General features: G+C 44.7%; 1 protein-coding gene across 1 annotated transcript in view; it reads right to left on the bottom strand.

The window, feature by feature from the left end:
• The window catches only part of SLC7A14 (solute carrier family 7 member 14), a 106,328-nt gene that overhangs the window by 13,694 nt on the left and 80,044 nt on the right, over positions 1–12,590 (bottom strand). The window contains exons 5-6 of the mRNA XM_015088554.3: positions 4,369–4,515; positions 1,672–1,880 (exon numbers count right to left, since the gene is read on the bottom strand). Coding sequence (XP_014944040.1) covers positions 1,672–1,880; positions 4,369–4,515 — 356 coding nt within the window. The remainder of the gene's footprint in view (positions 1–1,671; positions 1,881–4,368; positions 4,516–12,590) is intronic.

The raw sequence follows: 12,590 nt of genomic DNA, 5'->3' as shown, positions 1-12,590 counted from the left end.
TGAGGCAAACTTCTTTATTAAAGTTCCTACTTCATTATGCGATGTGAAGGGATGACTGAATTTAGGAAGCATGTTAGAAATCTGAATCGAAGTGCAAGCTTTGGTGGGAAGGAGTGATATGTGGAACATTCATACACCTCCTTGGGGTCCCCTAAACCTGTGTTACCTAAAATATGGTCAGTCCGTGGACCAGCAGCATCAGTACCACCTTGGAGCTTATTGGAAATGCACATATTCAGGTATCACCAGAGACCTCCTACATCAGAACCTCTGGGCATGGGGCCTAGCAAACTTTGCTTTAAAAAACCTCCAGAGGATTCTGATTTATACCAAAGCTTGAGAAGCGTTGCTGTACAACAAAAGTGCAGAAGTTTAGTTGGCAAAATAGCGCAATAACTCAGAACATGTGCTCATAAATGCAGCCCAAATCCAGCCACTTACCAACTGGAGAAGACCAACAAAGGTGAATGAATGACAGGTGCTTCCTTAGCAGTTCCTGTGGGCTTTAAGCAGGTTCCTGCTCTCCTCCTCACTCTCCTCCTAATCTGCCCTCCTCCCACCTCTTCCATTTCTCTTTTATTTTCGTCTTTCACATATGACTGACTATCAGCTGCCTTTGGAGCTCCAGCATCTTTCCCCTTTGACAGCAGAAAAACCTTTTGGGTGTGTGAAGTTGTAACATCTCCGCCACACTCAGCCTCTTCTTGATCTGTCCAGCTCCCCAAACATGGCAGCTCTGACCTGGTGATGACTTCAGGGGGTATGCAGGGGAAATGGAGCAGAAGATGACAGCTGGCGGCAGAGACGAAGTCCCTGAGCTGGATCCCCCCTCCGTACCCCTGAACGCTCCTTGACCTCCATGCTTGAAGAATGCCTTCCCTGCAAGCCCCTCATACAGTGGGCACTGGGAACCGAGAGATGGGCCACATTTCCTTGGGGCAGATTGACCACTTCATGGCCAATGTAGAGGGCTGGAAGCCAATATATTGGAGTGCTTGAAAATCCTGTCTTTGGAGTCAGACAGTCATGGATTCAAATCCCGGACTCCCCTCAGCAGCTGGAGGATTGGGGTAAGTGTTTTCGCCTTTCTAAGTATACTCATCTACTATATTTGTCTGCAAAACAGGGTTATTGTGACAACTACATGGGATCTGTATACAAAGCACCCAGGGTACACAAATGTTCAATGAATGGTAGTTATTGTTGCTACTGTTATCAGGTTCTGTTCAGATGGTCTTATACTCCCTGTGACGGTAGCTTTTAATGTTTTCACCTTCAGAGGGGCTGTGGAGAGATGGTCAGTACCTCACCTCAATGTGAGGGCAGGCCTAAGATGTCCCTGGGAGGGATCCTTCCTTCTGGAAGTCACTCAGTGCAGCAGTTTGACACCCACAATCTCCACAAAGCAACACACAGTGTCAAACAAGAGGGGAGGGGCAGTTAGGGGGAGTATACCAGTTTGTGCTAGATTGGGAGACCCAGAGTCAAACTGAGGGGCTATTATGGGGCTTACGTTCTTTTCGCTCAAACTCTTTATTAGGATATATGACAAATTCCATCGTCTATGTGACATACACGCACATCAAAATTATAGTCAGGCTGACTGTGGGTGACATTCTCCCTGGACAGGCATGGCAGAGCAGAATTAATTTCATAAAGCATAGTCCTTACCTGAAAAGGAGCCCATCACCAGCCATGGCATAAATGACCCTTGGCATTGGGAAGAGAGAGCCCAGCAAACTGACTGTCAGTCCTGCAACTGACCCAATGGCTACTACGAATTTTGCAGCATAGAACCCATGAGCCACAAACATCTCCATGAGCGGGGATTCCGTGTCGATGGCATAGAATGGCACCATCAGAGTTAAGATTATGCTCACCTGTTGAAACAAGAGAAAACATGGCTGGAGGTGGAGAGGACTGACAGCATGGATGGATGTCCCATAGGAGAGCGAAGAGGCCTGGACTTTGGATTTGTCACTTCTTGGCATGTGCCCTTAATTTAGACCAGTCATTTTGCATCTGGACCTCTTGGTCTCAGCATTTTCTCCTCACATTAGAATTTAGTGGACTTGACAAGATGGTCCTCAATATCTCTCTCAGGTTTTCATATCTGAGGAATAAGTATGTAGGTATCTAAGCCCCACAACAGCAGAACTACACTGACAGTTCAGTGAAGGGCAGATACCATCACATGGAAGGAACTGGAGCCAAAGGTGCTGGAGCCAGGACCTGGCAGTGGCCGTGAGCACCCTGCCCACATGGGCAGGACTCTCATTTCCTTTGTACTTTCAGGATCCTATATGGTCTTAAATGGATTCTCCCGTTCACTCTGAAAATCAGAGATAAAAACTCCAAAGATAAGTGATCAGAGGTCCATAGCCAGTTAACAGGGGGGACTCATATGAGGACTATATTTCCATTTCCTCTCTGTAGCTCAGCGCCAGGAGCCAGGCAGCCCACAAATGAAGGCATCAGGATGGAACCCGGTCCTACTCTGGGGTTGTAAGACTACTGTGGCTTTGCTTAGCCAGGAATCACTTGGCTCCTAAGACCCATCTTCCTTTATGTCATAAATCGGCCATAACAACCCTCCTTCCATGGCCCCAGGCAATGAAACCACCAGTTATAGGTCCAGCCTCCCCCTGGCCTGCAGGGGCCAATGCTGGCATCAAGAATGGAGGTCAGAGCCTGAACAGGAAAGGGTGGTGCATTTCCAGACCACTTCTTTGCATATTCCTCGGGAGCCAACATCCTCCAGTGAAGCCATGGGCTGCTAGGGAGGAGAGCAGGATGGACCACCACAGCCCAGCAATTTGGCTCTTCTCCTGACGGTGGAATGGCAGCCTGCTGACTGGTGCAGGACCAAACAGCCCCTGAGGCCTGGTTAAGGGCCGTGTGTTCTAGAAGAGGATGTTTCCCAGCAGCTTCACCACTTGCAACATGGGGTGGGCTGGGAGACAGTGGGATTGATTCCTACAGCAGTTTGCGTTGGGTCGGCTGCTCATGTTAGATCCGGATGGGCAAAAAGTGGGCAGATGCATAGAAGTAGTCTGTAGTCTATAAGGCGCTATTCTAAGAAAGGAATTGTGATGACCAACTTTATTATGTGTGCAGCAGGGGTTGACCCCTGGAGGAGGGGGGTGGGTATATGAGGGAGGAATAAGAGGGGAAATGCAAAGCAGAGCATCTCTGCCCTGAGATACTCTGCCCCACACCACCCTCATGGCCTGAACACTGTCTGCAGGGATCATCAGAGTATGGTTAAGATGAAGCCACTTGCCTGTGTGTGCTCAAGGGGAGGTGATAATTGACCCATAAAACAATTGCCAGGGACAAGTGAATTCCTATAAACCACATCCATGGCTGCTCTTGTGTTTTCCTTTGGTGCCCAGGACAATCTTATTTTGCAGCTTGCCCTAATGATCGAGCCAGCCGCTGGTCTGGCTTCCTTCAGTAGTTGCTAAAGCTGTTTCTGTTTTGTTTGTTTTTTGGGGAGGAGGTGCTTTTCCTATGTTTTGCAGCAGGGGTGCACGTAACAGCCATGGATCTTTCCTATTGGTGGTAAGTGAAGTCAGTGGGACCCCCAGGGCCTGGGGCATTTTTGTGACCACACACCTATTGACTTGTTGGCTGGTTCTCTCCATTGCCAGGGGCCGAGGAGGACGTTGGCTGCGAGTGAGCTATTTCTGTGATAGAAATTCTGGGATGGGAACTGGGAAATGACACATCACAAGTTTGAGGAGCGTCTGATCCTGAGATGACAAGAAGCTGCAGGCTTCCTTCTAAGGATTCCCCTTGGCAGGAAAACTTGAAAAATGAGCTTGGGCCAGTATAAAAAGAGGGAGCAACAGCAGAAAGAAATGGCATTTCCCCTGAGATTTAAGGGGAAGAGTGTCTCTGGGAGGGTGGTGTCCTCTCTTCCCACTCTGGAGGAGCCTCGCCTCCCGCTGCCGGGAAGATCCCAGAAGACAGAAGAGCATTGAGGAGGGTGCACAGAGGTCCACAATGCCTCTGCTTGCACACCCACCCGTTACTGCCAGCCTATGATCTGAGCTCCTTGGACAGCAGCCCACTCCCTGTACACCGTCCCCTGGGCAGTAGTGGACACCCAGAGCCTGTGTGTGCGGAGGAGCAGAGATGGAAACTCAGAGGTCAAGACTGCCCCCGTCTCCAGTTCGGAGTGCTGATTTTCTTCTTGTCATTGGTGGGTGGGGATATAGGGTGCATGGACGCATGCATACAAACGCCGAGACGACACCAGGAAGGGATCATTTCCTGACAGAGGGTGACCCAGTCCCAGAGCTACTTTTTAAGGTCAAATATGAAAAGGCCATCAAGATGGTCCCAAAAGGATGTAGTACTTACAGATACGTATGCTGTCAGGCAGATGACCAAAGAGGCGGTGATGGCATAAGGGATGGACGTGTTGGGATTCTTGGCTTCCTCTCCAGTGGTGGCAATGATGTCAAAGCCAATGAAAGCATAGAAACACGTGGCTGCTCCTTGCAGCACCTGGTGGGACAATAGCATTTTTCAGACTCAGAGTGTCAGGGCAGCACCAGGGCCCAACATGTGGAACCAACAACTGCCCAGTGCTCGGCCGCGTCACTGAGCAGCAGAGGGAATAACATGGTGGATCTCGTGCTCAGCACTTGAGTTCTGATCTCCTGTGCTTTCTAGCTGTGTGATCCTGGGCAATTCCCTCATGGGTAAAATGGAGATAAGAAGACTTATGGCCACATAAACACTGGGTTGTTCAACATTTTCAAATCATTTCGGGAAATAAGTGGGGTTATAAGTAAATCAATAAACCGGCTATCCCTATGTCTTGCGGAACTCATTAACTAACCTCTCCGTGCCTTATTTTCTTCCAATGGTTCTCAACCACAACCAGGGGTCCTATGACTTCCCTTAGGGGATGTTTGGAAATGTGAGGAGCTACTTGTGACTTTCACAGAGACGTGAGGTGTGCTTTCAGCATTTAGGGTACAGGACTCAAACGCTTCTGCACCAAGAATTGTCCTACTGACATTACCATTGGTGCCCTTCATAGATCATCTCTGTGGTACCCTCTAGATCTGAAATGATAGAAAAGATTTTCAGATCTTCAGATATCCTACTGTCTTCCGTGGGGAGACAGGTAGAGACAGTCTGATTTTTCTGTCCCTCTGGGGCTTGAGTGTCCTAGCTGGGTTATAGGGCTGGAGAAGATATACTGTGAGAGGCAGTGTCGGGCTGGGGAGGTGGTAACCAGTGACATCTGCTGGATGTCTGTTGGACTGAGCCTGCACGGCTGCAAGGGTGGGTGGGACTGTAAGTCAAGATGTCAGTGCGAATCTTCTCTTAAGGAGTGGGTTACTTTCTTCCAAAGAATTGACTGAACTTTAGATGAAGTTTCCCCACCTTGGCATTCTCATTATCGGCTGAAAGTAAAAAGTGTGCCTCTCTGAATGCTTGGGGAATGTCCTTTCAGGGGAGGGTGAGAGAGCTTTTTCTAGACTTGTGTGTATGGGCCAGGGGCCTTGGCAACATGCAAGCTCTAGCCAGGGGCCCAGGGGTGAGCTTCATTGTAGAAGGATCATTTCTCCCCCTTTAATCCACATATAGCTTACAAATGATGAAATTCAAAACATGTGCCAAGCAGATACCTGTGCCCAAAGTTTCACTCTTACCTCTCCCACTGGCTTCTCAGTAAGTAACAGATAAAATACTCAGTACTGGAATCGACCAGGTACATGACAAACTGAATATCTTCTCAAACCTCAGAAGCAAGTTTGTTCACCTGTAAAATGACTTGGCCCTTTCTGTGCTCTTTCCCACCAGGATTCTAAAGTTCCAAGTCCCTAAGTGGGCATTCTTATCCTGGGGTCCGTTCAACTCAGGGTGGGAGTCTATGAACTTTGCTAAGAAAAGATTACCTCTTTATTTATAGTAACCTCTGACTAAACATAAGCATTTCTTTTAATTATGAATGTAAGTGACAAACTAATAGTACCTGTGATTTTGTCACCAAAGCAATCAGGTATTTTTTCTATACTAGTAGATAGTTACAGAGATCTTGAAATGTTTCTTGTGCTTATTGCTACTTCCAAATTATGATAGTTATTAGACACAGATATTAATATTTAAAACACTAATATAGAAGCACATTGTTATTATATCACAATTAAAAATATTTTTATAACTATGTTTTAATATATTTGCTTTCTTTTGAATTCCTATGTAATTAGGTTATTCATTTATAAACACAATTCTCAGAAGGGGTCCATAGGCTTCATCAAACTACCAAAGAGTCCATGGCACAAAATAATCTAAGAGCTGCTGGTCTATTCCAAATTCCTTTTTTTTTTTTTTAACATTTATTTCTTTTTGAGAGAGAGAGAAAGAGAGACAGCATGAGCAGAGGAGGGACAGAGAGAGGGAGACACAGAATCCAAAGCAGGCTTCAGCCTCTGAGGTGTCAGCACAGAGCCCGATGCGGGGCTCGAACCCACAAACCATGAGATCGTGACCTGAGCCGAAGTCGGATGCTTAACTGACTGAGCCACCCAAGCACCCCATAAGAGCTGCTGGTCTATCCTAATAACTCAGGTAGAAAGAACTTCTCAAGGAATTGTCATCAGATGACTGCTTTCTGGGACAGGAGATATCTCAAAATTTACTCCAGTAAACTCCTTCATTTCAGGGAATGGAAAGTGTTTTGGCCTCCAGGCAAGGAGAGAAAACAGATCTCACTTCATTGTACCTGGAGGTTTACCGGTCTGGAAATGTGCTTGTTTTCGCTTATCTAGCAAGTGTTTTTGGTCTTTAAGGATGAACAGAGACTGCAATTGCAGGCTCCCTAAACCTCCCCAATCAAGGAAAGCCTTGCTTTAAGATAGCTTCCAGAAAACAGGTTCTGCTTTCTCTTCCTTTAACATTTTTCTTCCTTTACACGTACATACATACGTATGTGTGCGTGCGCACACACACACACAGCTCCTGCAAATCATACAGACCTGTCAGGACAGTCAGTTGATGATGTATCCCTCCCAGTTAGGATGTGCCATGCATAGTCCCTATGCCTATTTGCTGTGGTCAGTTCTGGATGGAAAGTTCACAGATATTGCAAGAGCTCACTGTTGAGGAAAGGGGGTTGGAAGGATCTTAAAATAAGAACTTGGGGGCCAATCTACCCTAGAAAAAGATGAGAGGTCTGTAAGCCACGCCTTGTGAGGAATCACTGGGGACCCAGGGATGTCAAATGTGAAGAAAAGAAGACTCAGTGGAAGACTTGGAGGACACCTTCCAATTTTGAAGTGCTGATCATGAAGCAGTTGGAGGAGAAATATACTGTAGGCTCCAGAGGGAATCCCAACGCCATGCACAGCCATCCACAGGTTGGGGGGGGGGGGATTGGATTTAGTTAGGAGAACAGATTTTACAGATTGTCAGACTTAGCGTGGTTCTGTCACATACCGGCTTGGTGACCTAGAATAAGTTCCTAACCTCTTGGAACCTCATTTTCTTAAATGGAGATGAAAGTGGTATTTAGTTCATAGGGTTGTTGCAAGGATTAAATGAGATAATACAGTGAACTGCAGTCATAGACTACAGCAGGTACTTAGTAAATATTAGCTCTTACCAGCAGTATTTTTTAATTACTATTATAAAATTTCTAGAACAGATGAAACTCAAAGGCATAAACAAATTCTTCCTCCTCCTTTTTTTTTTTTTAAAGGGCATATATTTTATTAACTGCTCCCTTGTGCCAGGCACTGTGCTTGGGGATGTGGATATAGTCATGAACAAAAATACTGTGAGCTTAACCCCCTGCGGCTTGGAGTCTAGAGGATACTGCAAGACCCAAAATACAATATTGACTGTGGTAATAAACTGAATGAGATTGATAAGTGTCTATATTATTTATGAAACACAAATTCTGCTGCTCTCCAAATAATTGAAAAAATAGATGGCAACTGCTGAAAATGATGAGATACCAGAATATTGACTATGGTCAAGTTGGGAATGGAGAGAATTAGTCTGCAAAGAGAATGTCTGTTAGCCTCAATTTGCTATGTAAAACTAGAAAGCCATTATAGTTGAAGGAAGACTGGATAGATCAAAGGTAGGACATTTGGAGGTTCTACTGCATTAGGCAGGAAACAGAATTTAACTCAGATGGTTTAAATGAAATGATTTCAGTGAAGGCCCATTGGCTAAGTCCATCAGCGAGCAACCAGCAAGGGGCCTTCTGGAGCACAGAACAGAGTATGAAAGATGGATAATGGATCTGGGGAGGGAGGAGAAATAGAAAAAACCCAGTATACCTGTCAAGATCAAACAGATCCTGGCCTAATGAGCTATAGATTAAATAAACACGTTATCAAGGAGAAGGTAATAAAATTAGCAAATAAGATCACCTTTTTGCCTAAGTTAGTTTTACTTAAGTTAGCTTGAATGAATTTTTCTTCCTTGCAAGCAAATGATTCCCGATTGATGAATGCAAAAGAGCAAGGAAATGAAACTGGGTATGGGTCTGTCTCTACCCAAATAACCACTAAAATTATTCGCTCTCTCCAGCCCTCAGATCTGGCCATTGGTATTTGTGATTAGGATTCCCTTCCAAGCCTGAAAGAATGCGTATGTTCTTAGGAGTGAACATCTATGAATGAAATTGGTGGGTGAAGTGTGCGTATGTGCATGTTTCTGGGTTCGTCGGTGCTTTCACCTAGCTTTAAAAAAGTATTTCGCATGAATAAAAAATAGCATTGACTTTTTAATTTGACGACGTAAGTGGAAAGTTTTCCATGGTAAAGCTGGTGTAGCTGCTCAGCCAGGCGATCCAGATCAGCTCATCCCTCGACAGAGCCTTCGTGGGGAAGCAGCACGTGCCTCAGTTGCTGGAAGGCTGCTGCTTACTTGGCTGTCGAAAGCAATGCCGTTAGCGGCATGCTGTTCAGTGTGTGGGGTCCCTAAAAGCTGGCCCTCTGTGTCTTGCTGATATTCAAGAGGCATAGGAATGAGGCAGCTCTCCATATTCTGCCTTGGCCAGTCTGCCAGATGTCTAGGAGATAATTGGGCACCTTTATATAATTCACTCCCACGGTAACGAGACAAAACTCCAACTTTAATAGCATTTTCTACCACCCTCAAGCTCCGGATATTTATTAGCAGCCTGTCCACGGTGACAGTGAAATGCGTTAATAGGTTCCAACAAATGAATTAAACTGTGGAGAACACGAAAACCAACGTTTCCTTTGTTTGGAGGCGTTCAGCATTCCCCACACATACTTGCTAAGGACCATTTTCCTTGGAGCTGTTTGTGCGGTGGAGTGTCTCATTTGGTTCAAGAGAAACCATAAGATAACATCAAGAACAAATAACATACAGGCAATACACATCCAACAGTGTCCAGGGGCTAAAGAACTGCAGATGGAAGCAGGGGTTCAGCTGAGGGCCAGCAGTTACTTGATCTAGAGAAAAATGTTTGTTGTTCTTCGGCTCTTCAAGACCAAAGCAGCATCTGACCCAGAACCTGTAAGTGAGTAAACCATTCCTTAAGCTATTTTCTTTGGAAGGATGTGGTTGGGGCAGGGAAAGAGTAGGCTTGTGAAGGGTCTACGGCCAGAGGACAGATTGTTTATTATTAACCCTTTCAACGTACTCGAGAATTGTGTGTCAAGTCAGGTACCGGTATCCTTATAAACCATCTCCTACATAACACAATGATCTCCCCCAGCCCATCCTACCAGAAGTGATTGAAGAGTAAAGTGGATTGGAGCTCTGTACTAGGCCCTTTGTCAGGGATAAGGGTTGGGTTTTCCCTAAGGAGAAGTCTGCACCTGTCGAGTAGTCAACTCACTTTTGTTGACAATTGTCAAGTAACGGAGTAGGGAGTGTGTTTATTCACTTGGTGGATGTCATGTTCATGAGAGGGTTTCAGACCTTAAAAATTAGGATCCATATTCAAAGTGGCCTTGCTAGGGGCCATCTGGCTGGCTCAGTCAGTAGAGCACAAAACTCTTGATATTGAGGTCATGAGTTCAAGCCCCATGTTGGGTGAAGAGTTTACATTAAAAAAAAAAAAAGAAAAAGAAAAAAAAAAGAAAGAAGGAAAAAGAAAAAGAAAAAAACAAAACAAAACAAAAAAAACCCCAAAGTGGCCTTCATGGACTAGAAAAGTGACCAGAAAACAAAGTTGAGAAAGAACAGGTCCAGGCCAGTTTGCTAGGGAGGAAATGTACTATGCAGAAATCCAAGGCCGGGCAGATAGAAAAGAGGATGAGTCAGCAACATCCTCAAACTGGGCTGTCCTTTGTGCTCAGCTGATGCTTTTAGTCACAGCCACTAGAGCACATATTTGAATTCCCTGCAGGGATAATGGATTTGCAGCGAAAAATACAAAATTCCAACTAGACCTTTTTGGTGGCCAGTGACAAGCCTACTCAAGATCATAAGGTTGGGTTGCAGTGAGATTGCGAGAGATTTGCAAAGGTGCAAAGAGAGGCAATCAGTCCCGTGTGACCAAACCAGGTTGGGGGATAGTGGAGTAAATAGGGCTTTGACTGAAGCAGAACTGGGATTGAATTTCAGATCCATTGCCATCTAGATCTGTAGCCTTAACTTTTCTCAATTTAAGGTATTTTGATGTACGAGTAGAGACCATTGTCCTTATTTTGTAAGGCTGCTGTGAAGATGAAATGAAAAGTGTACATGAAAGAGTGCATCACAAAGAAAATGGTTCGTGTTAGGAACAGAATCCTTCCTTTCCTTTTTTTATGCCTGACTTCAGATCTTCTTTTCTGGCCACAAAAGCTAGTGAGAACATGGGATATGTATAAATGGGGACCCCCTAAGGCTGGTTTGACTTAGTTTCTTCCTTGATGAGGTAGACTCCTGACTATCCTGAGGAGGGATATGGAGCCCTTGAGTGGGAAGAGGAGACCCCCAAAGAGAATAAATACCCCAGCACAAAGCACAGGGGGAAGGGTAAAAGATTCATTCATCTTTTTTGGCACGGGCACAGAAGAGATTGTTTCTAGTCTTTACGTGGGGCCTAGACTACAATGTATGCCATTTCGGTGAACTCTTAGAAGGATTTTGGAAAGTAGACATGAACTGAGTAATTAAGAAAGGTTTTCAAATTGTTTTGCTGTGTCATCTTGGTAAACAATGCACTTTGGCCTAGGTTGGTTTACACGCCCAACTGTAGGTAAGAAGAGTAGCTAGACCACGTCTTAATGCTCCTCCTAGCTCGAAGACTTTATGACTTTGTAAAAGCTTAAAGGAAATGAAAATGTAACATGTTGGATGAATTACCTTATTGCATTTTTTTAAAGAAGGCTCAGATGGAAGGGGGTGATCATGCACAAGGTAGTCCATGAAGTAGAAAGCATGTCGTAGTCACATAGACCCAAGTAGGAATTTCAGTCCTGGCACTGACTAGCTAAGTGACCTCAGGTAAGCTCCCCAACCTCTTTGAGCCTTGGATTCTCCACCTGTTAAGTTGGGGACAACAGCACCTTCTTTAAAGTTTTGTTATAAGAGTGAAATAATATCCATAGAACACAATGCTGGGTACCTAACTGGTAGTCAATAAACTCTAGCTTCTTCCTCCTGTAATTATCACTATTGCTAACCACACAATGTGTACTAAAAAAACTATCCAAGATGTTCTTCTTTTTGGCAAACATTTGTTACAATTAGTTTTCCCATTTGGTGGATGAGAAAACCTGAGAGCACAGAAGTTAGCTGTTGGTCAAAGTCCTAACAGTAAGTCCATGACCCCCAAATGTCTTAGATTGTGAAAAAAAATGGTGGGAATTTGTGCGCTACAGTGGAAATGCAGTTGTGTTCCGGAAAAACACTTTTTTTCTTTGCCACTCTTGTAATATATTGTTTCTCTTATTTGATAGGAAAGGAACGATTTGTATCGCAAGAGAATATAGACTCAGGGATCCAGAATAAGGTCAACAGTGTTTCTTTGTCTTTTCTGGTTTTAACCAGTTTCGGGATTTATTCACTTCAAGGAGGAGAGATGAACTTTGCGGTACTGTGGAATTCTTACAGATAAGCAGAAGACTAGAAATCTTGGCTCAGATTCCTCCTTTGCTTATTTCTTGGCATTGAACAGTGTGGCACGGTTCAGAATAAACAGGAGTTATTTTGAGTATTCTCCAAGAGAGATTTCTGGTCCCTGGACATCTTGGAGGAAAACCAGTCTAAGCAAAAGCTACACAAGCAAATCTGGGAGAGTCCTGGACATGCGTCTGCCAGTCGCATGGCAGTCTGCTAGGCGGCATGCCTTTCTCGGCCTCCATTTCTTCACCTGCTAGGTGAGGGGATAAGACCGGGTGATTTCTAAGACCTCTCCCAGCTCAAAATTCTCTGATTTATGTTCTATTATTAAAAAAAAGAAAAAGGGATAGGTGGGTGAATTTTACCAATGAATTCATAAAGTAGGCATTTTTAGTCCTACTAGAAAGAGGATCCAGACACAATTTAGAACTATTTATCAGCCAAGTAGTTGGCTTGCCACTCTGACCTTCCCATTTTTTTCTTTAGCATAAATCTCACCACCCAGATCATGGGGATGAGATTGGAAA

This window comes from Acinonyx jubatus, chromosome C2 (assembly GCF_027475565.1).
Source record: "Acinonyx jubatus isolate Ajub_Pintada_27869175 chromosome C2, VMU_Ajub_asm_v1.0, whole genome shotgun sequence".
NCBI classification, from domain to species: Eukaryota; Metazoa; Chordata; class Mammalia; order Carnivora; family Felidae; genus Acinonyx; species Acinonyx jubatus.
Note: the sequence above shows the minus strand (reverse complement) of the source record. Positions and strands in the feature narration are given on the sequence as shown.